Raw genomic sequence first — 26,123 nt, forward strand, 5'->3', positions numbered from 1 at the left:
ACTCATGTTCAAAGTTAATGGAAAATTTTAGGGTTGAAGAACACAGTGAGTTAGAAAGTAGGCAACAAAAGTGTCTGATTCGGGCTTCCCTGGTGGCGCAGTGGTTGAGAGTCCGCCTGCCGATGAAGGGGACACGGGTTCGTGCCCCGGTCTGGGAGGATCCCACATGCCGCGGAGCAGCTGGGCCCGTGAGCCACGGCCGCTGAGCCTGCGCGTCCGGAGCCTGTGCTCCGCAACGGGAGAGGCCACAACAGTGAGAGGCCCGCGTACCGCAAAACAAAAACAAAAACAAAAGTGTCTGATTCGGCGTGGATGAGATCCCTGGAGTATGCTACCTAGGAGAGGGAGGGGACTCCCACCCCTCTCTAGCAACGTGCCTCGTTAGCAGATGGGTCTTGACTAGTCTGATTGCTTTATTAACTTAATCACTCTAACCACTTATTCTCAGCATTAGCTGCATAGATTACCAGCCAGCCCTGGCTCTTCCTGAGCCAAAGATACGGAGAAACCAGGGCAAAACTGCAGGTCTGGTGGAGGCATGTGTTGCAGCAGGGCTCCATGTGAGGGCTGCTAAGATTCCAGATGCACTCACTGCGAGGATTCTGTGGGGCGATAAAAGCACCAGGGTTCTCCTGGGCATCCCAAAGCATTGACCTCAGGACCGTACTTCCCGTGAGGGCCCAGGAACCATTGGAAGTGGCTGTGTGGGTCCAGGAGCCCTCCTTTCTCCAAGCATCTGTTCCCCGTCTCCTCTCACTCCCCACGGCCCCTTCTTGCCTCCCTCTCTCTGCAGGTTCCCCTGCCTCATGGCTCGGGCTTACTCAGAGTTCCTTCTCACCCCAGTAAGCCTCCCTGGCTTCCCCACATCGCGATCCTTCTGGTTCCCTCTGCAGTTCCCTAATTCTTTGTGTCATTCTCAAGAAAAAAATTCAGATGTCTCAGTTTCTGCTTTCTGAGCAGGATGTCGGGGCTCCCTGGTACATCTAAAAGGTCCTAAAGGTTGATGCCCATCTTGCTGTCCTCAGCAGAGCTGGCGTCTCACAAGGTGGCCCTTTAAGCCAGACCAGGGCCCAGCGGGCAGGGATCTGACTTTCTTAGCAAAGACTGGAGAGTGGGTTTCCTATTTCTGAAATCATGGGAAGCAGTTCCATGAGTTGGAGATCGAGTCCTTCATTCTCACCTCTAGTTCCCTTACAAACAGGCTGGGTGAAAATGATCTCATTTCCTTTCTCCGTAAAATGAGAAAGGAAATGATACACACCACGTGCTAAACCAGATTTGTTATTGAATCCTCAGGAAGAGGTACTATCATTAGATCCTATTAAACTGGGGAAACGGAGGCACAGAGCAGTTGAGTAACTTGCCCAAGGTCACACAGCTAGTAAGTGGCAGAGCAGGGATCTGAACCCTGTGGGTCTGGCTGCAGAATCCTTGCTCTTTACCATGGTTAATTCATGCTCTTGTCATGCCATTCATTCATTAATTCATACCGCATTGCCATTCCATCATCCCTCAGACTCCAGCAAAAAGTGGGCCATGAGATAGAAGAGGCTGCAGAGGGCGTTAGCTCTGTTCTGCAGAACAAGATGGTCCTTTTTTTCTGGCCAGGAACGCTGCTGCCCTTCACCTGTGCCCTCTCTGAAGGGCATGGGAAGAGCTGGCCTGTCAGCAGGTATAAACTCAAAAGTTCCTCCCTCAGCTAATTTCAAGGACTGTTTACCTAAGTGAACGAAGGAGGATTAGGCAATCCACTGATCCGACGTGCTGGGTGGGTTTGGGTGTGACCAAGCGCCCTGCGGCTGTCAGAACAAATCCATCCCACGGAGAAACTCGGACGCCTAGAGCAGCTCGGACAGCCCAGGACACGTGTTGGGATGTGACTCGTGAGCTGGGGCTAGGGGTCCACCAGTGATTTAAGAATTAGGATGAGAACAGGACTGCTGCCGGCTGGATTCTCCACTTTATGCCCAATACGTGGGACCCAGGCCATCCCTCTCACCGCCTGGCCGAGGGCAGCCCTGAGTCTGCATGAGTGGCAGGTGTCGATTGCTGAGACAGGCAGGAAATACCCCTCGGCATCCGACTGGCATTTTCAGGCACCCAGGATGCCCCTCACCAGCTCCCTGGGCCCCCCTTGCCAGGAGCAAGGGCACAGGAAATGCCATTGTTCTGGGAAAGCCTCTCCATCCTGCTTCTCTCTCCTTGGGCCATTCCCTGGCCTGTAGTCGCTCGTCCACAGAGGCTGCCCTGTGGGACCCTGTGAGTGAGTTTTCATAAGTCAGACAGTGAACAACCCAACCCTTGGGTAAGTGGACACATCACGGCTGATGCCAGAGCTGTTGAGACAGGCGCACACCACCTGGCTGAGCGAAGCCGGTGAGAAGGCCGTGCTGTTTTTCAGTGGGCACAGCAAAGGGTGGATCAGCTGACCAGACTCGGTAAATTGTTATTTACAGTTTCTGAACTTTTAAAAGAAGAGCTTCCCCAGAATCGGCCCTGATTCCAGACCCACAGCGTCATGACGGCTCTGGTCACCCTGCTGTCCCTGCTCCTGCTGGGACCCCAGGCCCAGCAAGGGGCCGAGTGGACCTACTCAGGTAAGGCCCACCCCAAGGGCTGCACGCCCCCTTTCTGCCATCACATCAAGGAAGGGGGCACCCACTTCTTGAGGACGAAGGCTGGCCTTTCGGGGCGACCATGCCTGATGATTGCATACGGTGCTTGCTGGGGTCTCAAGGTCTCGGGCTGGGCCAAGAGCATACAGAACTTAGACCTCGGCTAAGGAGCGGAGGGCAGAACTCTCCCCATTCCCGGATCCCTGAGCCACCCGCAGGGTTTCTGCTTTGCTGCCCCGGAAGCTGGCTTGAGAGCCCACTTAGTGCTTACGAGGGCAAAGCCATTTGCTTTCTCGGTCTGTGTAGACAGAAAGTAAAGCAGTTGCAGGGGGCTCCCTGCAGCCCCACCGAGGGTGCGTGGGGTTTGCCAGAGCTTTCTTCCAGGAAATTTCATGATACACGGTTTATCCAGAGCGTCTAGACGTGCCGAGAACCCAGTGACCATTGCATGGCCTCCAGGCTGGCCTCTCTTGGTCGCCGTGGCCGTGCTGAGACCCCAGTCTCACATCCAGAACCCCACTTATAGGACGTGAAGTGGAAAACCCTGGCATTTAGCACAGGTCCTGCCCCACGTGTGGACCAAAGAGAGGAAGACAGTGGGGTTCAGACACTAAACACCCCTTCTGTGTGGCAGGGGAGAGAGCGCCTACCTCTTTTCTGTCCTGGATGGAGGCGTGGGGCCGGAGAGGATGCTCGTGGCCGCTGGCTGATGCAGGAGCCAGGAGCAAGCAGAGTTTTGAGGCTGCTCTCTGCACAGTCTGCCCTGGCCGCAGATACAGGGTGAAGCGTCCTCCCAGGGTGGATGTGTGTCCTCTAAGTCAAGGGCAGCAGAGTTAGGAGCACTGTGGCAAGGCTCAGGAAGTCCACCTTCAGGGGGTGGGACAGCGGACTCTGACCAACTGCTCTGTCTGGACCAGAGGATTCCCTTACCCGGCCCAGTGCCACGAGGCTTCTGCTCGGTCAGGTCCATTGGTACTGGGTGTGGTTCGAGGGTAAGGAAGAGAGAGGATTCCGACAGTGGCGTCTGTCCTCCCCAGCTCAACACAGCCTCTGAGCCGGGGCCCAGGAGAACTGGGCAGCAGCTGCTGCGGGGATACTTGAGAAACACCAATGCTGTTAAAAAACCTTTTGATCCATGAAGGGGCTGTGTTCAAGACGTCTGGCCTTGCTCCTGGCACCTGCCCCTAGGAAAGAATTGTCTACAGATTGGTTTGTACTATTAAACAGTGAAGAGAGGAACAGAGAAAAAAAGAATTGCCTTTTTATTGAACCGAGAAGCCGTGAGAGGCCTGAGTACAAACATCTTCCTCAAAACAAGCTATGGGTGACGCTGTCCCCTAAGGGGGAAAGAGAGCTGGATTCCCTATTGCAAATGGATGAGACCGGGACCCACAGTAGTTTGGAGGCCGAGTCACCCATTATAATGACTTGCTTTTATCACCCTCTCTCCTCTCTTCTGTCATTAATAACTACCTTTAAAAAGGTAAATTTCCTTATTTTGATATTTTTTTCAACTAATCATTCTAGGTCATCCTTGAACCCGATGCTTCCTTTCTTGTCCTGAATCCATAAGTGTAGGCACCACCCAGGTGGTCTTTACCATATTGGGAACCAGTTAAAGGGGAGGGGTCAAGCAAGGAGGTGGGGAGGTCCTGCCATAGGGCGTAGGGCGTGGAGTGGGCCGTGGTATTTTTGGGGGCTGGGGAAGAGAAACTGCCATTCAGAAGAAGTGAGGAAAAGGCCCTGAAAGTAACAGGGATGCCAAGCCCAAGCAGCCCTCAAGTACATTTATCAGAAGACAGTCACGTAAACGAAAAACCAAAGCTATGTATTAAAGACATCCATTGCTTTCAAAACACGAAGGCATGTTCTCAGGGCCAGTGGGTGCAACAGGAAAGTTACGAACCAGCCCCAAAGCCCCCCAGACACCAGGGTCCGTGGAGCTGATTTAGATGCCCCTCCCACCTCCTTCTGGAGGCCTGGCCCTGCTTTCTAGAAGACAGGCCTCTGGTCTTGACTGTGGCCTCTGCAGGCCTCCTGTTGAGCAGGCCCTGAGTGAGTGCCCACAGGGAGCCCCTTGCACTGTGACCCCCTGGACTCCCTCCTGTGTCAGGTGGGGTGCTGGATGAAGCACACTGGCCGAGGGAGTACCCCGACTGCAGGGGGAAGAGACAGTCGCCCATCGACCTGCAGAGGAAGAAAGTGTGGTACAACCCTTCCCTGAGGGCTCTGAACCTGTCAGGCTACGAGGTCCAGCACGGGGCGTTCCTTATGATCAACAATGGCCACACAGGTAAGGGTGGGCGACAGGCTTCCGTCCCCGCGTGGACATCGGGGGGAGGCAGGCAGGCAAGGCTGCCAGGAGCTGTATGCTCAGAGATCCAGAGTGTGGCCTGGGGGCTGCAGGCCTCAGACTCGGGGTAGACCGGTGTCGAGCCCTGGCACTTCGTCCCTGGTTGGGCAGCATCCGTCTGTAGAATCGGTTTCCCACTGGCCCCTTCATCCTGCACTGGCCTCTCTCTGAGCTCACTCTGACCCAACCAGCAGGAAATTCAGAGGACAGAGAGGCAATACCGAGAAGCCACATGACCCACTGTCTGTTCTGTTGATCTGTGCCCAGGTGTGATCTGCCATATTTTCTATGTGGGAAGGTCAGAGAGGAAAAGCTGGTTTTGGGGGCCTCCATTCCAGAAGCCTAGACTGGACAACCACCAAATCCTGCTTAACGTTTGCAGACATCCTTCTGATGTTTTTCAAGTGGGCTCGTCTCCTCTGAGCCTTATGACAAGCCCAGAGGGGGGCATTTTTTTAAGCTGAAACCAGAGGCTTTGGGAGGCCAAGGGACTTATGGTCACACAGTCTCTAGTGGCCGAGCTGGATCCAGGCCCCGGATGTCTGATTCCTTGGTCATGTCCTCCTTGGAAACTTCCCTCTCCACTCCCACCTGGGTTGGGACAGTTTACTGTCCATTCGCACAGGTGTATGGGGGGGCGGTCATAGGACTCAGATTTCCTTTTTGCACTATTAAGAAAATAAAACCAATTGTCCTCGATGGGGCTGGTGAAGGTAGTAGCCCTCAGGTCAGCTGTGATTTGGATTACTGAACTCCACACGTAGTTCGTGAAAGCCTCATTTTATCACCCATATCACGTTCCTGTTTCCAAAGTTACTCTCTGAAGCTACCAGCAGGTTGGCAGAAGTGTACGGCCTTTTCAGATTGGCTTCTTTCACTCAGTAACATGCATTTATGCTTCCTCCGTGTCTTTTCATGACTGGATAGCTCATTTCTTTTTAGCATTGGATAATATTCCACTGTCTGGATGCACCACAGTTCATTTACTCATTCACTTACTGAAGGACATTGTGGCTGCTTCCAAGGTTCAGCAATTATGAATAAAGCTGCTATAAACATCAATGAACGCCAGTGTGTAGATTTTGGTGTGGATATAAGTTTTTTTGCTCATTTGGGTAAATACCAAGGGGCGTGATTGCTGGTAAGAGTATGTTTAGTTTTGCAAGAAACTGCCCGACTCTCTTCCAAAGTGGCTGCACCATTTTGCATTCCCACCAGCAATGAGTGAGAGTTCCTGTTCCTCCACAACCTCGCCAGCATTTGCTGTTGTCAGTGTTCCGGACCTTGGCCATTCTATTGTGTGTGGGAAAACCTCATTGTTGGTTTAATTTGTATTTCCCTGGTGACCTATGCTGCGGAGCATCTTTTCGTATTTGCCATCTGTATGTCTTCTTTGGAGAGGTGTCTGTTATGGTCTCTGGGTTATTTGTTTTCTTACTGTTGAATTTTAAGGATTCATTGTATATTTTGGATAGCAGTTCTTTATGAGATGTGTCTTCTACAAATATTTTCTCCCAGTCTGTGGCTTGTTTTCTAGTTCTTTTGATATTCTTTTCTGCAGAACAGAAGTTTTAAATTTTAATTAAGTCCAGCTTATCAATTCTTTCTTTCATGGATTGTGTCTTTGGTGCTGTATCTAAAAAGGCATCACTGTACCCAAAGTCATGTAGGTTTTCTCCTATGTTGTCTTCGAGGAATTTTATACTTTTGTACTTTACATTTAGGTCTGTGATCCACTTTGAGTTAATTTTGGTGAAGGGTGTCGGGTTTGTGTCTAGGTTCATTTTTTTGCACGTGGATGCCCAGTTGTTCCAGCACCATTTGTTGAAGAGACTCTCTTTGCTCCATTGATAATCTTTGCTCTTTTGTCAAAGATCAGTTGAATATATTTATGGGGGTCTCTTTCTGGGCTTTCTATTCTGTTCCACTGAGTATTTGTGTACTCTCCCACCAAGACCACACTGCCTTGATTACTGTAGCTTTTTTTTGTTTGGTCACACCATGCGGCTTGCGGGATCTTAGTTCCCTACGGAACCCATGCCCCCTGCAGTGGAAGCGTGAAGTCCTAATCACTGGACCACCAGGGAAGTCCCCCGAGCAGGTTTTGATCTTTGAAAGCTGCAGGAGCAAGACTGGTTCTGTCTTTGTTTTTTTTAACTTTTATTTTGAAATAGTTTTAGGCTAGAAAAATTGCAGAAATAGTACAGAGTTCCCAAATACCCTTCTCCCACTTCCCCTAATTTTAATATCTTATAGCTGGACTGTGTTGATACCATATGATGAACTACATTCTAGACCTCATTTGAATCTCATCACTTGCCCAGAATGTCCTTATCCTGGTCCAGCATCTAATCCAGGACCACACATTGCATTTTGTCATCATATCTCCTGAGTCTTCTACAATCATGGTCAGCTCCTCAGTCTTTTGTAACCTTGACGCTTTGCAGTTGTTTCTTGAGCACAGTAAATGCTCAGATCGTGTGTTTTTTCTCTGGTCTGATAAGAATTTGGTTAAATTAGTTTCAAACAAAGGGGAATAAGTTCCGCAAGTTAAATCAATTTTTTTCAGAATCTGGAAGGTTCAGCAAATTGATTTGTGGGAAGACAGATATTTGGCCTCACCTTTGCAAAAGCACAGTGATAAACCCAGAATTGCCGCCATTTTTCAATCTGGCCTGTGCGATTCTATTGATACAGCTTGAGAATTGAGACATTCTGTCTGCAGGGAATTGTGTTTCAAGGGAAACATGCTTGTCTGGATCTCTATTATTGCTCCCGTGGTAGTAACTCTCCAATCTCTGGGAACAGATGACTGCATATCTCCTTTGCAAACCTCTTCCATTTTTCTCATGTGAGCAGTGATTTTTGAGGCCAGCTACAGTTTAAGCACTAAATACAAAGCACCTGTTCTGCCAAAGGGCGTGTAAAAATCTTTGAGGCTGGACTTCTGCCTTCTGTCATATTATGTTATGAATTTCATCACAGCTTCCTGCTGCTTTAGATAACTTGGAAGGGAAGAAGGGGTCATTTGACAGATATCAAATACCTACTATCTGCTCTTTAAGAAAATTTACTTGTTTATAACCATCTTCAAAGGCTTTAAACAGAAAAACCTTGTTATCAGGAGAGCTGCTGACTGTCCCTTTTCAAGTCCTAAATTATACCCTCATAGATATTTTTCTTGGTCATTTTCTGGGGTCACTCTCCATGTCTCCCTTTTGCCTGGGCCATTCTAAAATATAGAGATTTCTCTAAGACCTAAGCCAGTGGAATGAACAAGGCAGCTGTCTCACCAAAGTAACCTCCCTGTAGAAAGTCTGTGGGGCACAAGGCAAAAGGAAGCTGGAAGAGGGATCCATTTTCCCATCGGCAAGAACCTAACGTTTGAAAGCATCTGTTGATGATCCCATCAAATTCAATCCCAAGCCAAGAGTCTGTGTGTCCCCTGACTTGCCGCAGAATGTGGTCTTTTGTCTTCTGAAGACAAGTTGAAGCCTGTAATGGTGATGTCCCGTCCAGGCCCAGTTCTGGCCCAGCTCTCTCCTGACCAATGAACTGAGTGACTCTGCAAATCTTTCTACCAAGGTTGGCTTCCTTGTCCATAAAATAAAAGTACTGAAGCCCCACAGGGATGCTACTTTCTACGAAGTGGGATGGGTTGGTAGTTGGTCTAGTTCTAGAAGTCGATATGGGATGAAGATTTTAACCACATCATAGAGAAGAAAATGACCTCAGCTTGACCTTACAGAGTACTCACGCTGGGTAGTAAAGTAATCAAAATAGTCCAAGAGGCCCTACTTCCTATCCCTACCCCGTGGGCAAATTCCAAAATTGGCCAGAGGTGGAGAGTGGAATTCTGATTTCCACACTCATTAGCCCTGTTTTTTCAGGGCTCCTCCCTTCGTTAGGGCTAACAAGCTGGACCTGCCACTTGGAGGTCCTGCCCCTGACCTTCTGGTCCTGGGTGGGAAGGTGCGTGCCCTGGGACGGGTGCCTGTCCAGCCCAGCTTACTCAGTGCCTGGTCACCATCCTTCCCCATGTGCCAGGTGCCCCCTCTCTGTTGGGCACCCTGCTCATGGCAGTCTAGGCCTGTCTATAGTACCAGCTTGCCCCAGGAGTGGGCAGGTGACCAGGGAAGCTGCCTCACCTGTAGGCCTGACCCATCCACGCCCATCTGCACACTCCCTGCCCCTCGTCTTCTCTTCCAGTACAGATCAGCCTGCCCCCCACAATGTGCATGACGGCTGCCGACGGCACCCAGTACATAGCCCAGCAGATGCACTTCCACTGGGGTGGCGCCTCCTTGGAGATCAGCGGTTCCGAGCACACCATTGATGGGATCAGATATGTGATCGAGGTACCCTGCGGATCCTCTTTCTTTCAAACCCCATAGTCACTTTTCTTATTAAAACAGCCAAAAAGGCTTTGGTGAGTCAAGTCACCCTGAGGTTGAGTTTATTTTTCATTCATTTACAATAATTCACTGATCACTGCTGTGTGCTGGGGGTTTGGGCAGGGTCCCTGACCTCACAGAAGTCACCCCAACGCAGGAGTTCACAGCCCACAGAGTGGGGCAAGCCCTCTTTAGTTTCCACTGGATTTCTATGTGGTAGATTTGCCGGTTCCCCCTCTTGCTTAGGATGACCACAGGTTTACAGTGGCCTCCTGGGGTAAGGGGGCACATGCCTACTCTAGGGAGACCTCAGGAGAACCCAGTGGCCTCATATGATCCCTTGGACTCTGCCAGCTTGTCTGCCTGGGGGAAGGTGAGTTGCCATCTCTCCAGAATACCACTCATACTCTTCGCATTCTTGGAGAACTTTCTGGTCTTGAGAGATCTTGTAGCCCAGAGGGAGGGACGTGGTGGTCAGAGGTGTTTATGTGGGTCAGCTGAGGTGTGGGATGGAGCATCTTTTTTTATTTTCCTCCTTCCCTGAAAACCTGAAGCACTGGAGGTTTACAGGAACTGCCCTCGACTTACGCTTTCTTGCTTCCACAGATTCACATTGTTCATTACAATTCTAAATACAAGAGCTACGATAAGGCTCAGAAAGCACCGGACGGTTTGGCTGTGCTGGCAGCCCTCGTTGAGGTAAAGCTGAAACTACACGTGCGGAGTTATAAACTGGTGTCAAAACAAGGTGTTAAGTGTAGACAAAGGGTCTTCCTCCTTGCCCCTCCTCATCTGTTCCTGAGCTCTCAATTCTTGGAAACACTCACCCAATGAAAGACCTACCCTTTTTCCAGTCCTTGCTCACAGTTACTGTGTTCCTTCTGTGTCACCAACCTCAAGGACATTGCATAACTCGGACGAGCTGACTTAAAAGAGCTGGGATCACAGAAGGGTCCACTTGACAAAAACTGCTCTGAGGGCAAGAGGAAGTCTGCCACCCCCTAGACAAAGCCAACACCTCTGCATTTCTCGGAAAGTCTGGAGGGTGGGATTTATGTCTAGGTAGCAAGAAGTGGTCAGTGAATCCAATCACCCCCAAACAAGTTTTATATTGGATAAAATTGTCAAAAAAAACCGTATCAGTGCTCTGGAAATGGACCAAAGACAAATAACAAGGTGAGGCATTTATTTATGATAAATGGCTAGAATTTTGAGTAAGAACAATGGGAGTTTGTGGACATCTTGCCTGGGGCTGTTCCCATCCCCTTCCCCTAACTTGGTCAGCAAGGTAGTTTTATCAGGGCAGCATGGACAGGAAAACCAGCAGCTTCACTGTTTGGTACAGGGGACTAATTTGATATGGAGTAGAAGTTGAAAACCCATGCCCAGGGGGCACTGCTGGTAAAAGTAGCAAACAACCAAAAAGACAGAAAACGGAAAACCTGCAGGTTGGATAGTCTGAGATTGCAGTCCTAGTTGAGGTGAGTGGCAAGTGGCAGACCAGTCAGAAATTTAACTGGGAGATGAGCCACAGGAAGGCTGTGTAGGCTTCCCAAGAAACCCTGATGGAAAATAAAGGCTGAAGCTGACTTAGTAACTGGCTGATCTTTGAATGTGCTTCTCAACCCACATACAGATCCATCAGCAGAGGGTGCAAATCTTGGGCTCATGGGGTTTGAGCACAACCTCTGCAAAAATCATTGGCCACAAGACTATGTTGACCCTAGATGGCCCCAGGCTAAAAATTAAAAATAAGACTTAAGACCTAAGCAGGCTCATTAGCTGCTATATACTGTTGTGAGACGTATCCTGCAGAAGAAGTCCAGGCAAGTCACCAAACAGTCACATGAACAGCAACAAAAAACCCCTCAGGACAATTTTTAAAAATCAGAATTCAGGGGCTTCCCTGGTGGCGCGGTGGTTGGGGGTCTGCCTGCGATGCAGGGGACGTGGGTTCGTGCCCCGGTCCGGGAACATCCCACATGCCGCGGGGCGGCTGGACCCGTGAGCCATGGCCGCTGAGCCTGCGCGTCCGGAGCCTGTGCTCCGCAACGGGAGAGGCCACAACAGTGAGAGGCTCGCGTACCGAAAAAAAAAAAATCAGAATTCAGATTTGCTGCCATGTATTATCTAAAATGTCCAGATATCAAAGAAAAAGTTGGGCATGCAAAGAAATAGGAAAATGTGATCCATATTTAGGAGAAAAAAAAAAAAGCAGTCAATATAAACTGACTCTGAATAGACCAAGAGTGATTTAGCAGACAGTACTTTCTTTATTATTATTTTATTTTTTGGCTGCTCCACGTGGCTTGTGGGATCTTAGTTCCCTGACCAGGGATCAAACCCTGGCCCTCAGCAGTGAAAGCATGGAGTCCTAACCACTGGACCACCAGGGATTTCCCTAGCAGACAGTACTTTCAACAACTATCATAAACATGTTCAAAGCATGAAAAGAAACTATGTTCAAAGAATTAAAGGAAAATACGATGACAATGATTCAAAAAGGATCTCAATAAAGAAACAGAAACTATAAAAATGCACCAAATGGAAAGTCTAGAGTTGAAAAGTATCATAAAAGGATGAAAAATTCACTACATGGGCTCAAAGCAGATTTGAGGCAGCTGAAGAAACAATCAGTGCATTTGAAGACAGGTTAAATAAATTATGGAATCTGAAGAACAAAGGAAAAAGCTAGAAGAAAAATGAGCAGAGGCTTAGAGACTCATGGGGACAAGATCATGCTTCCCAACTTATATGTAATGGGGGTCCCAGAAGGAGAGCAGAGAGAGAAAGTGGCAGAAAAAACTGTTGAGGAAACAATGGCCAAAATTTCCCAAATTTGATGAAAAAACAATAATTTACCAATCCAAGAAACTCAACAAACTCCAAATCTGATAAACACCTAGACACATCAAAATCAAACTGTCAAAACTGACAAGAGAAAAGGGGTTCATTATATAGAGGGGACCGACAGTGCATTAATGGCTGACTTCTCATTAGAAGCAAGGCATCAGAAGGCAGTGGAATGACTGACGATCAGGATTCCTATGTCCAATCAACCAATCTTCAGAAATGGGGCAAAATAAAGACATTCCCAGTTAAAGTAAAACTGAGATAATTGTTAACAGATCTGTCTTACAAGAAAAATTAAAGGAAATCCTTCTGGCTGAAAGGACGTCACACCAGACAGCAACTCAAATCCACAGAAAAAGATGAAGACTGCCAGAAAATAGTAAATATATATATATATATATATATATATATATATACACACACATATATATATATATACACACACACACACATATATACAAACATACACATATATATATACACATATACATATTCTTGTCTTCTTTTAATTTCTTTTTTTAAAAAAACCATAAGATTGTTTAGAACAATAGTTATACCCCTGTAGTATTAGCTTTACAATGTATGACAAAAATAGAAGAAAAAATGAGGAAGAAATAGAGCTATATTGGAACAAAGTTGCTATATTTTACTAGAATTAAGTTAGTATCTACCTGATATAGATTGTGATAAGTTGTATGTGGTAGTCACTAGAGCAACCACTAATAACCTAACACGGTTAAATGGTACACTAAAAGTATAGAACAGAGTTTAACACAAAAGATAGAACAGAGGAACAAAAAAAGATGAGACGTTTAGAAAACAAATAAATGGCAATCAGAAATCCAAGAAAGTCTGAATTTATACCCAGTGGAAGAATGGATCAGCATCACTGACTGAAAAGAACCATTGTCCATAGACCTTTTTCACAAAAAGCAACTATTCTGACTTCTAAAAAGTCAACACTCATACAATAAATAAAGGATGGCGGTGGTCAGAATTGGAGCCGTTTTGCCTTGGACATCTGGCTTTCCTTCATTCAGTCAAAAGTCCTGAGGATGAAGAAGGGAGCACTTAAGAGCAAGCCCCTGCATCACCATGAATCTGGGGACTTCCCTGGCGGTCCATTGGTTAAGACTCCATGCTTCCAATACAGGGGGCATGGGTTCGATCTCTGGTCAGGGAACTAAGATTCCTCATGCCGCATGGCCAAAAAACCAAAACCAAACAAACATATGAAAAAACACAGTGAATCTGACTGTGGCTGACATTGCCCAAAACAGGGTCACTGGGGATATCTTGACAGTGACTTTTGGCCATTCCTTGAAGACATCACCAGTCACCACCAAGAAGCTCTTTTCCCTGGAAGCTGCCAAAATGCTTCAGATCTTGTCTTTCTGGAAGAGACAGGGGAGCCCAGGCACTTGGTGGCAAAGAACAGCCAGATGGTCTCCCCCAGCACAAGTGGGGCACGGGTGGGCTGCCTCCTTGCCCTTGTGGCTCTGCCCAGTCAGCCAGTTTACAAAATAGCTGGATTAGCGGGGATAGTTCTGGAGGGACGGCCCTTCTCCATTAGGTGAACTGCTCTGTGTTTCTCCCGCAGGTCAAGGATAATGCTGAAAATACTTACTACAGCAACTTCATTTCTCACCTGAAGAGCGTCAGGTATCCAGGTAAGGGAAACCGACAGTGGCTGCACGAGGGCAGAGGAATGAGTGTGAGTGTGATGGGGGGCAGGGGAGCAGGGAAGAGTGTCGCTGGTGGAGAGGGTGGCAGATAAGCCTGCCAGGGGATGCTCCCCTCCCTGTGCAGGGTCTCTGGTTCCAGCAATTCCCACGGTTGGCTCAGGCTGTGCACACCTCTGAGAAACCTGTTCATAAACTCTACCTGTCAATTGCCACAGCTGGAACTTCTGGATGGCCAGAGTTCCACTAATGAGGGATACCTTCATTTAAGTGACTCTCCCCTCTGTCCCCAGCTGGTAGTAATGATCCTGGTCTCTAGAGAGAGATGATCTCCTTGGCTTCAAGCTGAGAAGAATCTCAGGAGTGAAGCCTCTTGTCATGGTGCCTGTACACACAGACACAGGGCTGCTCTCCCTTATCTCTGCCGCCAGAAGGCAGGGTTCTTGTCAGAGTGTCTGCCCGCTCCCATGGTCAACCCTTGACCTTGAGCAGTAACCAGGTCTGTTGCAGCCTTGGTTGTGTGCATCTCACTTTGGCCACATCTCCCAGACTCCAGGCCCCTGACCTCAGTCCTCACCCCCTCCAGCAATCTGCTGACCTCCAATCCCTGGACCTCCACATTCTCACTATTGGTCACACCTCATGCCTCTCATCTCTCTTTGCCTAGCTTGGATTCCACGGGCCATACTTCTGACACGCCCACTCAAATGCCCTCCATCCTTCCACAAGATCACCTGGCAAAGCCCCAGACTAACTCCCACTTACTCACAGCCTGTAACCAAATGGCTGAATGTAGCCAGAGAGAAGCATACAGATTTCTGGCTTCATTCACAGCGACAAATATACACAAGTACTAACACAGCTCAGAAATCCTGAAATACTACTCTAGACATTTGCTTTTCCCCTCTCCAAAATTACTGCGTCATATTTTCTCCTCTCTCCCAAAGCCCCTCCTTTCTGGCCCCAGCTTCTCCCTTGGAGGTGATGCCTGGCCTCCCACTCCATGGAGAAGGTAGTCAGAAACTCACTCATCTTAGCCTGCCTGCACCTGACCAAACTCCACGTCCCCTCCTCTGTTACACTGGATGAGAGGTCCCTGCTCCGGTCCAGGACCAGCCTTCCATGTGGGCACTGAGCCCCCCCATTCCCAGGGCCTTTTCTCCTGCCCGTCTCCCCTCTCTCCTGCATCTCACCCTTCACCCGATCACTCCACTCAACACAAAGCACAATGCTCTCCTTTCTTCCATTTCAAAACACAAACCCCATCTCTTGACCCCATCATTCCCTCAGCTTCCACCCCATTCTCATCTCCCCTTGAAAGAGTTGTCTACTGTCCTGTTCTCTTTTCTCACTCACCCTAAGCCTTCAAGGTCATCCTGGTTGTCAGATCTCCTGGGCACTTTTCTCCTCTTCTCTTGCTCCACCTCCAAACAGTGATGCATTACACGCGGCTTGCATTCTGGCCAAAGCCCGCCCCCAGCCCCAGCACGACTCTCTTGCTCTCTCTTCCTGGCTCCTGCCTTAATGTCAGAGGGTGCCAGGACTCTGACTTCTCTCGGTGACCTCATTTTCAGTCCCATGGCCTGAATCGTCATCTTTAGGCTGTGGACTCCAAAAATCTCTATCTGGTCCTCCAGGCAACAACAGCACCAGGCAGGACAGGTGAGGCAAAGTAGAGGCAAGAACTGTCTAGTTCATCTACTGACCATGAACGAAGCCAGCAGGAGACACCACAGGCCTGTGGTATAACTAAGGAGTTGCCTTGAATTCACTGACCTCAGATATTCTATTTCTACTAACTGATCCTGATATATTTCCTTCTCCAATTCAATAAATTCCACTGCTGATCAATACTGCCCACAACACTGGCCTCTCTCTGAACTTTGGATTCCTTTACCCAACTGTTTAGTTGATGTTGCCCGATGGATCTAGAATTTAACATGGTCAAAGCATCACTTATTCCCGTCCCTTTCCAGGCTTGTCCCTAAACCGACTTCCTCATTTCAGCAAAGAGCATCCTCATCCATCCCCTTGTTTAAGCCAAAAATCCCAAAATTTTTCTGGACTTCCCTCTTTTCATTCCCCACCCTGCCCTGCCACACCCAAACCATCAGTGGGCCCTGTTGTTTTTACCTCCCTTCTTCCAATTCTTTGGGGTATATTCCCAGAAGTGGAATTTCTGGATCATACAGTAATTCTATGTTTAATTTTTAAAGGAACCACCATATTATTTTCCACAGTGGCTCCTCATGGTTCTGGAATTCTTCGCTCACTTGAACGTATTGGAGTTATGAAACAAAATCTATGCAATAGAGTCCTTTAGAAGGTTATATCTTGAAATCTACCCAATAAAAACAAAACTTAGGGCTTCCCTGGTGGCGCAGTGGTTGAGAGTCCACCTGCCGATGCAGGGGACGCGGGTTCGTGCCCCGGTCCGGGAAGATCCCACATGCTGCGAAGCGGCTGGGCCCGTGAGCCATGGCCGCTGAGCCTGTGCGTCCGGAGCCTGTGCTCCGCACGGGAGAGGCCACGACAGTGAGAGGCCCGCGTACCGCAAAAAACAAAAGCAAACAAAACTTAGAAATCTTTTACTTATTCATGGGATTATGCACTCCTACACTTCACAGCCTTGGTTAAAGAAACCAGTTTATGTATATGTCAAAATGATATCGTCTTTGCCATTGAAAAATGCAAAAGTGCTCGGGGAAGGTGAAGCAAAAGTCAACTCGACTCCGTGTTGCTTTGATAGAGTCTCTGGCTGAGTTCAGGGACTCCGCGTCCCTGACATGAACAAAAGAGGAATTCTATAGATGCAGCGATAGATGTGGGTGCCGTGGAGGCTTCAGACGCCCTGTGGATGTCCCCCTCTCTACACCTCACCTGTGGCTGAGCTTGGTTGCCAGTGGGCATGGCAGGAAGTGCTCGTGGCCTGATGCCTGCACCTGGACTCCTGCTTAGTTCTGATCCTGCCTTTCTAATCTCTATCCCTCCCCTTCATTTATAGATGAGCACAACTCAAGGAATTTTGTTCTTTCTTTGAGAGCACTTACCCAAAAGCCCCTAGGAGTCATAATTGCTTTCATTTATCATAAAATATATCCTCTGCCTAACAATGATGGTGGTGATGGCTACACCCATGAGCACTTTCCTATGTGCTGGTCCAATGCCAGCACTTTATAAACACATTCCCCTTTACCCTCACAGCAGTGCTCCTGGGGGTCCCCTTTTTACAGATCCAGCCAGGGCCACTTAGCCAGGAGGAGGTATTTGAGTGGGTTTCTGCCCAAAGTCTTTGCCCTTAACACCCCCCTGGAAGCAGAACACTGGGGGATGTTTCCCAATGGCCAGGTTCTATGTCCCCCTGCTTAAATCAGGAGATTTAAAGATGGTGAGATCTGAGCCAGAGCTGTCCTTGCAAGGGGCAGCAGTGGTCCCTAACATTCTTTTTTGTCCCCTCTTTTAGGACAAAAGACAGTTCTGAGGGGCCTTGATGTTCAGGACATGCTACCTGGGAACCTCCACTACTACTACAGCTACTGGGGGTCACTCACCACTCCTCCCTGTACTGAGAATGTCCACTGGTTTGTGCTGGCGGATACCGTCAAGCTCTCCAGGGCACAGGTAGTGTGTAGAATCACTTTATCAAAGTCTCTCCTTTCAACGGCCTGGTTAACAAGAGCGCTCCCTAAATCTCACCTAATGCTGATACCTGGGCTCCTACAGTGTTTTCCATGTACAGGGCTGCAGTGCCTCACCTCTATTGCTAGGGGTGATCTTACTAGTGTTGTGGCAGAAATGGGCAAACAGGCATCAGGGAATCCAAGAAACCTATAGGTGATGCAACAAAAAAAACCGGGACGTGGTCCAGGTCATAGGACAAGAGTTGCACAGTGAAGGCAAATATTTACTGAGTGCTGCTCCCATCAGGCACTGCTTTATATGAAGTAACACATTACTTCATAAATGACTCCATGCAAGAAGGAGAGCTTCATATTTAGCCTTTCATCACATAAAACGCCTGTGGCTCTTTGAGGGGAAGAGCTGTATCAGTTGTCTTTTGTCCTTCAACATAGCATGGGTACATAATAAATATCTGTTGAGTTAAATAAAGGACAAACGTTACTGAGGTTTCAAAACAAAGCTGACATTTCCTTCTGGGTGATGTTCTTCCTCAGAAACAAATATTTCTTTTTTTAAACTTTTCATTTCCCTATTCCAGGAAAAAGGTGGAAAGACCTCTATTCTTATAACCACACAAAAAACATTGCCAACCAGGTTTGAAGTTCCACTAGATACCTAACAAAAGCCAATGTAAACTATCTCAGGAAAAATGCACCTTAAATCCAGATCTATAAGAATTTACATGAATAAAGTTACCTGAAATGAGCTCAATTTTTAAAGAATCACAAAATATCAGGAAAAAGGCACTATGAATGAGTGTCAGCAGAAATAGAACCACAAAGATTTCAGATATAGTAATTATCAGTCAATTAATATAAAATATGTTTAATATGCATAAATAATGCATAATATGTAAAATTAAACATATTTAGTTTATGTTTAACATGTATAGGAGTTTTAAACATGAGGAAAGAACAAAGTATAAAAATGACGAAGTAAACTCAAAGAAGAAAAAAAAACCAAATGGTTGTTAATTTCTAGAAATGAAAAGGTAGTAATGAAATTAACAACCCAACAAATGGGTTTAATAGCATGTTAGACACAGCTCAAGAAAGAATTAGTAAACTGGAAGACAGAGCTGACAAAATTATGTAAAATGCAGCACAAAGAGAAAAAGAGATGGAAATATGAAAAAGAAGTAAAGAGATATAGAGAATATACTAGAAAGGTCCAACAAATGTCTGGTTGAAATTTAGAGGGAGAAGAGAGGTAGCATAGAGAAGAGGGATAATTTGAGAAATATTGGCTGACAATTTTCCAGAGAATTGAAAGACACCATGTCATATGTGAAGGAAGCCCAATGAGTCAATGAAAACAAAAAGAAGCCCACACTAAACCATCACAGTGAAACCACAAAATATCAAAGACAAAGAGAAGATTTAAAAATCAACCAGAGAGAAAAGACAGATTTTCATGAAAGAAATATTATAGACCAAGAGTAGATTCAACACAGCGACAATGAAAGTCAGAAAGCAGTGAAACCATATTTTCAAAGAACTGAGGGAAATGAATAGCTAACCTAGAGTTGTACAGGCAGCAAAAATATCTCTCAGGAATATAGACAAGGGACTTCCCTGCTGGTGCAGTGGATAAGACTCTGCGCTCCCAATGCAGGGGGCCCAGGTTTGATCCCTGGTCAGGGAACTAGATCCCACGTGCGTGCTGTAGCTGAGAATTCAACTAAGGAGCCAGCAAACCACAACTAAGGAGACTGCGAGCCATAACTAAGGAGTTGGTGAGCCGCAACTAAGGAGCCCACCTGCTGCAACTAAGGAGCGCACATGCTGCAACTAAGGAGGCTGTGAGCTGCAACCAAGGATCCTGTGAGGTGCAACTAAGGAGCCCTCTTGCTGCGACTAAGGAGCACACATGCTGCAACTAAGGAGCTGGTGAGCCACAACTAAGGAGACCGTGAGCTGCAACTAAGTAGCCGATGAACTGCAACTAAGAAGCTGGTGAGGGCTTCCCTGGTGGCGCAGTGGTTGAGAGTCCACCTGCCGATGCAGGGGATGCGAGTTCGTGCCCCAGTCCGGGAAGATCCCACGTGCTGCGGAGCGGCTGGGCCCGTGAGCCATGGCCGCTGAGCCTGTGTGTCCAGAGCCTGTGCTCCGCAATGGAAGAAGCCACAACAGTGAGAGGCCTGAGTACCGAAAAAAAAAAAGAAGCTGGCGAGCCACAAGTAAGGAGCCCACGTGCTGCAACTAAGGATTGCATGTGCTCCAACTAAGGAGCTGGCAAGCCACAACTAAGGAGTGAGCCACAACTAAGGAGCCTGCCTGCCGCAACTAAGACCCAGAGCAACCAAATAAATAAATAAATGTTAAACAAAAAAGAATGTAGACAAAATACAGACATTTTCAGAAAAAACAAAAATTGAGCTTGCTGCTTGGTATGTCTCTGTTTACTTCTTCCTCTCCTTTCTACTATTGACTAAATACTCATAGAAAAAGATTAAAAGAGATTGTTGGAGAAATGAATGTGTGGATTAATGGTCTGGCACATAGCACCCAGAACCACTTCTGGAATTGAGATCTTCTCACAACCGCTTTATCAGGGTTATATAAATCCAAGCTCTAGTTCAGTTGCTAGCTAAATTTAAAAACTCACCCAGTGCCTCTCCTCTCCATAATTCCCTTCATGTTTCCTGCAGGTTTGGAAGCTGGAGCATTCCTTATTGAATCACCAGAACAAGACCATCCACAATGATTACCGTGGGACCCAGACCCTGAACAACAGAGTGGTAGAAGCCAACTTCATGTCTCAACTTAATCAGTGTGAGTGAGATCAACTCTTGTTTGTTCTTTGCAATTTGCAATTATAATTTCCTGTTTTCCTCCTTCTCTGGGTGGACCCATCTCTTCTGGCAATAGTAAGGGAAGGAAAAGGGACTTCCCTGGTTGTCCAGTGGTTAAGACTCCATGCTCCCAAGGCAGGGGGCATGGGTTCGATCCCTGGTCGGGGAACAAAGATCTCTCATGCCACACGGCATGGCCTAAAAAAAAAAAATAGTAAAGGAAGGAGAATTATCTAAACAACAGGAGGCTCAGGGCTGTACAGGGCTTTGGCAAAGGGGGTGACTCATTTTCCCAATCCAGGCAGTGGTACCAGTGAGTAGAACAGAGGGGACGATGAGTATGAGAAGCTACATGATTTATTACCCACCTAGTCTTGGCCAGAGACAGTAGGAGAAGCAAGATATCAAGCAACATCCAGATATTCCCATAAGTTTTGGCTCAAGTTAATCTTAACAAATCCAACTCAGATATTTCACACTTCTATCTTGGTCTCTATTACAAACCCATCCACAGCTCCTCCTATAAATTCCCTCAAGGTGGGGTTAACTAGACCACAATTGTCTACTACCTTTTCTTGGGGATCAAGCTGCAGACACCAGGGTGCTGGAGGTAGGCATGAGGGCCTCCAAAGTTCTGAACTTTTCCTATTAACTCTTCTTTTTATAGGCTCTGAGCTCCAGTTTTATCTAAACAATATTGACAGTAACCTCGAGTACTTGAGAAGGTTTATTGAACAGAAGAAAGCAAAGAGAAAAAGACAAGGGTAATGACCTTGAAGAATGAGCCCTGCCTTGTCTCCAAGAAGCCCTGTATGTCTGGATCACACCATTCCCACTGAGGCACCTGTTTAATTTATGATTAAAACAGGAGAAACCATCATCCATGAAAGGAAGTGAGATGGCTTAAATATATGAGAAGGGATTTGAGTTAGACAACATCAATGGGAATTGATTGGAATAGAAATTTAAAGGAGATGGAGACCTAACTATCCTCCTCTCGAATCACGCACACTGATGTGTCTAAATTACAAATCAGCCCAAACATCCCTATAGCATTTAGATGAAATAAAGTAACTTTGGAAATTTGTTACTTAGTTTTCTCTTTTCTATGCCTTTGTACCACTTCAAATATCCCTTCTTTGCTCTATCCCGAGAGACCCAGGTGATGGGGTAGAAATCAAGGTGGGAGGGATTTCCAGGACGAAGATTAAGAAAAAGGAAAGAGACCTGGGAATTCCCTGGCGGTCCGGTGGTTAGGACTTGGTGCTTTCCTCTTACGTTAGGAACGTGTGGGTGGAGACGTTTGGAGCAGTGATCGTGCCCAGTGAGTCAGAGAGAGACAGAAGAGGGAGGAGGCGGGCTCCCGGGAGAGGAGGTGGGGGTGGGGCTGGGGGGAGGGGTAAGGGCTTCCCTGAGGTCGTGTCCTTGTTGGTCCGATGGTGTCTGCTGTCACTAGTCGTGCGTTCAAGTGCTAGTTCTGCCATTACTAGTCACATGGGATAATAAAATTACCTGTCTTTTAGGGCTGTGGTTTTGAGTAAGTAAGACAAGCCTGGGGAGCAGCCCGCAGAGTGGCTGCTAACCTTTACCGGCCAGTTACCATCCTCTTCACGGAGGACCTTCCTCGTCCATCTTCAGCTTCCTGCTCATCTCCGACTGAGCTCACCCTCATTCTTCTGAATCCCTTTATCTGCTCTCATTACTATCTTTGTTCTTCCATGTCGTTATTCATCGTATCCAAAGCACTTTCATATCTGACTTCACATCCTGCCTGCCAGGAAGCAGGGGGGGCAGCGCTGACCCTCCCTGGTTAGCTAGCTGCCTGCCACGTGCACCATGCTCCAGGTTCCCGTACAAGTTTCAAGAATTTTGTGTCTTCTCCATTGAAGAGGAAGGGTAGCAGTGGGGTGGGTAGGGTCTTGGTCTGGTGCTAGGAGAGAGGGGGTCCCATCCTCCATAGGGCCCTGGTGTTCTAATCCTGTACCACACCGGGAGTGTGGTACAGGGGTGGGAGGAACTCTGAACTTCCATCCTGACCCTCTCTCCCCACTTGTCTATGAGGTTGTAGTTCAGCATCTGAAGCTCAGGACTACACATTTTAAACATTTTTTACATTGTTGGATAAAGGTTGAAAAAAAGGGAAAAGGGAACCAAAATTAATTACAATGGTTACCTAAGCAGGGGGTTGGTGGGCACGGGACAGGGTGTAGGATGGGCTGGGAAATGGACTTTTCTGGATGCACCCTGTTTGGTAGTTTTAACCTTGGAATCTTGGGTTTTAAATAGTTATAAAATTAAATTAAATTTAAAGGATTTTTAAAATCCCTAAAACTTCAGTTAACTTAAAATGTAAAAACACAGTAAAATGAACAATCATACACTGAGTTGGTAGCACAAATACAGAGAGAAGAGTTTTTCCTTAAACACAGTATTTTTACTATCATACCTAGCGAGGTTTAATCCTAAGGACAAGAAGAACGGATGTGTGTGTGTGTGTGTAATTACTATGTCACTATATATACATAAATAATTGTGTTTATGTCAGATTAGCATGATTTTCAGCATAGGAACATAGAGATCCAAATATAAAATTTAAAAAGCTAAGTAAAAATAAGAACCTGCTGTATAAAAAAATAAATAAAATAAAATTGAAAAATTCAAAAAAAAAAAAGCTAAGTAAAAGCCCTGTATTTGTAGATTTGAATTAGAAATATCAGTATAATTTATAAGACATTTTTCTCTTTCTAAAAGCACATATTGGGACTTCCCTGGTGGTCCAGTGGTTGAGACTCCATGCTTCCATTGCAGGGGGTGGGCGTTCCATCCCTGATCAGGGAACTAGGATCCCACACACCGTGCTGCGTGGCCAAAAAAAAAGCAGGTATTTCCTCGCTTTGTGCACTCAGGAGTAGAAACAACAGTAACCCCACAGCAATGAACACCCTTATATCCAGACGGTGGCCTCTCAATGTTATTTCCCACTATCAGGAACCAGGGCTCCTTGGAGAAATGGCTGATTCCAGATCTGGGGCAAGGATATACAAGATGAACCTGGCCAGCAAACAAGAAATCTACCTAAGTCTACTGGGGTCATGCCCAGAAGACACAGGGACCGTCTTTTTTTTTCTTAGTTTTTGAATTTTATTTTATTTATTTTTTTATACAGAAGATTCTTATTAGTCATCAATTTTATACACATCAGTATATACCTGTCCATCCCAACCACCCAATTCAGCACACCACCATCCCCACCCCGCCGTGGCTTTCCCCGCTTGGTGTCCATACGTTTGTCCTCTACATCTGTGTCTCAACTTCTGCCCTGCAAACCGGTTCATCTGTACCAGTTTTCTAGGTTCCACATACATGGGTTAATATATGATATTTGTTTTTCTCTTTCTGACTTACTTCACTCTGTATGGCAGTCTCTAGATCTATCCATGTCTCAGCAAATGAATCAATTTCGTTCCTTTTTATGGCTGAGTAATATTCCATTATATATATGTATCACCTCTTCTTTATCCATTCATCTGTCAATGGGCATTTAGGTTGCTTCCATGACCTGGCTATTGTAAATAGTGCTGCAATGAACATTGGGGTGCATGTGTCTTTTTGAATTATGGTTTTCTCTGGGTATATGCCCAGTAGTCGGATTGCTGGATCATATGGTAATTCTATTTTTAGTTTTTTAAGGAACCTTCATACTGTTCTCCATTGTATCAATTTACATTCCTACCAACAGTGCAAGAGGGTACCCTTTTCTCCACATCCTCTCCAGGATTTGTTGTTTGTAGATTTTCTGATGATGCCCATTCTAACTGGAGTGAGGTGATACCTCATTGTAGTTTTGATTTGCATTTCTCTAATAATCAGTGATGTTGAGCAGCTTTTCATGTGCTTCTTGGCCATCTGTATGTCTTCTTTGGAGAAATGTCTATTTAGGTCTTCTGCCCATTTTTGGATTGGGTTGTTTGTTTCTTTAATATTGAGCTGCATGAGCTGTTTATATATTTTGGAGATTAATCCTTTGTCCATTTATTCGTTTGCAAATATTTTCTCCCATTCTGAGGGTTGTCTTGTTTATGGTTTCCTTTGCTGTGCAAAAGCTTTTAAGTTTCATTAGATCCCATTTGTTTATTTTTATTTTCATTACTCTAGGAGGTGGATCAAAAAAGATCTTGCTGTGATTTATGTCAAAGAGTGTTCTTCCTATGTTTTCCTCTAAGAGTTTTATAGTGTCTGGTCTTATATTTAGCTCTTGAATCCATTTTGAGTTTATTTTTGTGTATGGTGTTAGGGAGTGTTCTAATTTCATTCTTTTATATGTAGCTGTCCAGTTTTCCCAGCACCACTTATTGAAGAGACTGTCTTTTCTCCATTGTATATCCTTGCCTCCTTTGTCATAGATTAGTTGACCATAGGTGCGTGGGTTTGTCTCTGGGCTTCTATCTTGTTCCATTGATCTATGTTTCTGTTTTTGTGCCAGTACCATATTGTCTTGATTACTGTAGCTTCGTAGTATAGTCTGAAGTCAGGGAGTCTGATTCCTCCAGCTCCATTTTTTTCTCTCAAGACTACTTTGGCTATCTTGGGTCTTTTGTGTCTTCATACAAATTTTAAGATTTTTTGTTCTAGTTCCATAAAAAATGCCATTGGTAATTTGTAGGGATTGCATTGAATCTATAGATTGCTTTGGGTAGTGTAGTCATTTTCACAGTATTGATTCTTCCAATCCAAGAACATGGTATAGCTCTCTATCTGTTGGTATCATCTTTAATTTCTTTCATCAGTGTCTTATAGTTTTCTGCATACAGGTCTTTTTTCTCCCTAGGTAGGTTTATTCCTAGGTATTTTATTATTTTTGTTGCAATGGTAAATGGGAGTGTTTCCTTAATTTCTTTTTCAGATTTTTCATTATTAGTGTATAGGAATGCAAGAGATTTCTGTGCATTAATTTTGTATCCTGCAACTTTACCAAATTCATTGATGAGCTCTAGTAGTTCTCTGGTGGCATATTTAGGATTCTCTGTGTATCATGTCATCTGCAAACAAGGACAGCTTTCCTTCTTCTTTTCCAATTTGTATTCCTTTTCTTTCTTTTTCTTTTCTGATTGCCTTGGCTAGGACTTCCAAAACTATGTTGAATAATAGTGGTGAGAGTGGACATCCTTGTCTTTTTCCTGATCTTAGAGGAAATGCTTTCAGTTTTTCACCATTGAGAATGATGTTTGCTGTGAGTTTGTCGTATATGGCCTTTATTATGTTGAGCTGTGTTCCCTCTATGCCCACTTTCTGGAGAGTTTTTATCATAAATAAGTGTTGAATTTTGTCAAAAGCTTTTTCTGCATCTACTGAGATGATCATATGGTTTTTATTCTTCAATTTGTTAATATGGTGTATCACATTGATTGATTTGCATATATTGAACAGGGATCGTCTTGAAGCGGCTCCTGGGACAACTTAAGCATCAAAAAGAATAATATCAGAAAAAGAAGAATAACTGCAATGGATTGAAACACAGCAAATATATAGAAAGACATGAACTCATAATGGTGCTAAAAAAAAGGAAGGAAAACTCATTGGCCAGGACTTCCCTGGTGGCACAGTGGTTAAGAATGGTTAAGAATCTGCCTGCCAATGCAGGGGACACGGGTTCGATCTCTGGTCTGGGAAGATCCCACATGCCGTGGAGCAACTAAGCCCGTGCACCACAACTACTGAGCCTGCACTCTAGAGCCCACGTGCTGCAATTAC

At 46.0% G+C, this 26,123-nt stretch overlaps 1 protein-coding gene across 1 annotated transcript; it reads left to right on the forward strand.

Annotated features, from left to right (window-relative positions):
* Nucleotides 1-1,552: 1,552 nt before the first annotated feature.
* CA6 (carbonic anhydrase 6) lies at nt 1,553-21,149 on the forward strand. Its single transcript, XM_065886562.1, has 9 exons — nt 1,553-1,562; nt 2,374-2,597; nt 4,729-4,908; nt 9,178-9,326; nt 9,969-10,061; nt 13,816-13,885; nt 17,361-17,518; nt 20,229-20,352; nt 21,040-21,149. Exons 2-9 carry the CDS (start codon nt 2,519-2,521, stop codon nt 21,138-21,140), a joined length of 954 nt encoding a protein of 317 aa, XP_065742634.1. The 5' UTR covers nt 1,553-1,562; nt 2,374-2,518; the 3' UTR covers nt 21,141-21,149.
* Nucleotides 21,150-26,123: the final 4,974 nt, after the last annotated feature.

This window comes from Phocoena phocoena, chromosome 1 (genome assembly GCF_963924675.1).
Source record: "Phocoena phocoena chromosome 1, mPhoPho1.1, whole genome shotgun sequence".
Taxonomy (NCBI): domain Eukaryota; kingdom Metazoa; phylum Chordata; class Mammalia; order Artiodactyla; family Phocoenidae; genus Phocoena; species Phocoena phocoena.

What these genes read in the sequence shown, in the direction of transcription:
- CA6 (XM_065886562.1), top strand. Translation starts at nt 2,519, where the DNA reads ATGACGGCTCTGGTCACCCTGCTGTCCCTGCTCCTGCTGGGACCCCAG. An exon ending in TGCTGGCAGCCCTCGTTGAG is followed by an intron (nt 10,062 to 13,815) that starts GTAAAGCTGAAA and finishes TTTCTCCCGCAG; the next exon opens with GTCAAGGATAATGCTGAAAA. An exon ending in GAAGAGCGTCAGGTATCCAG is followed by an intron (nt 13,886 to 17,360) that starts GTAAGGGAAACC and finishes CCCCTCTTTTAG; the next exon opens with GACAAAAGACAGTTCTGAGG.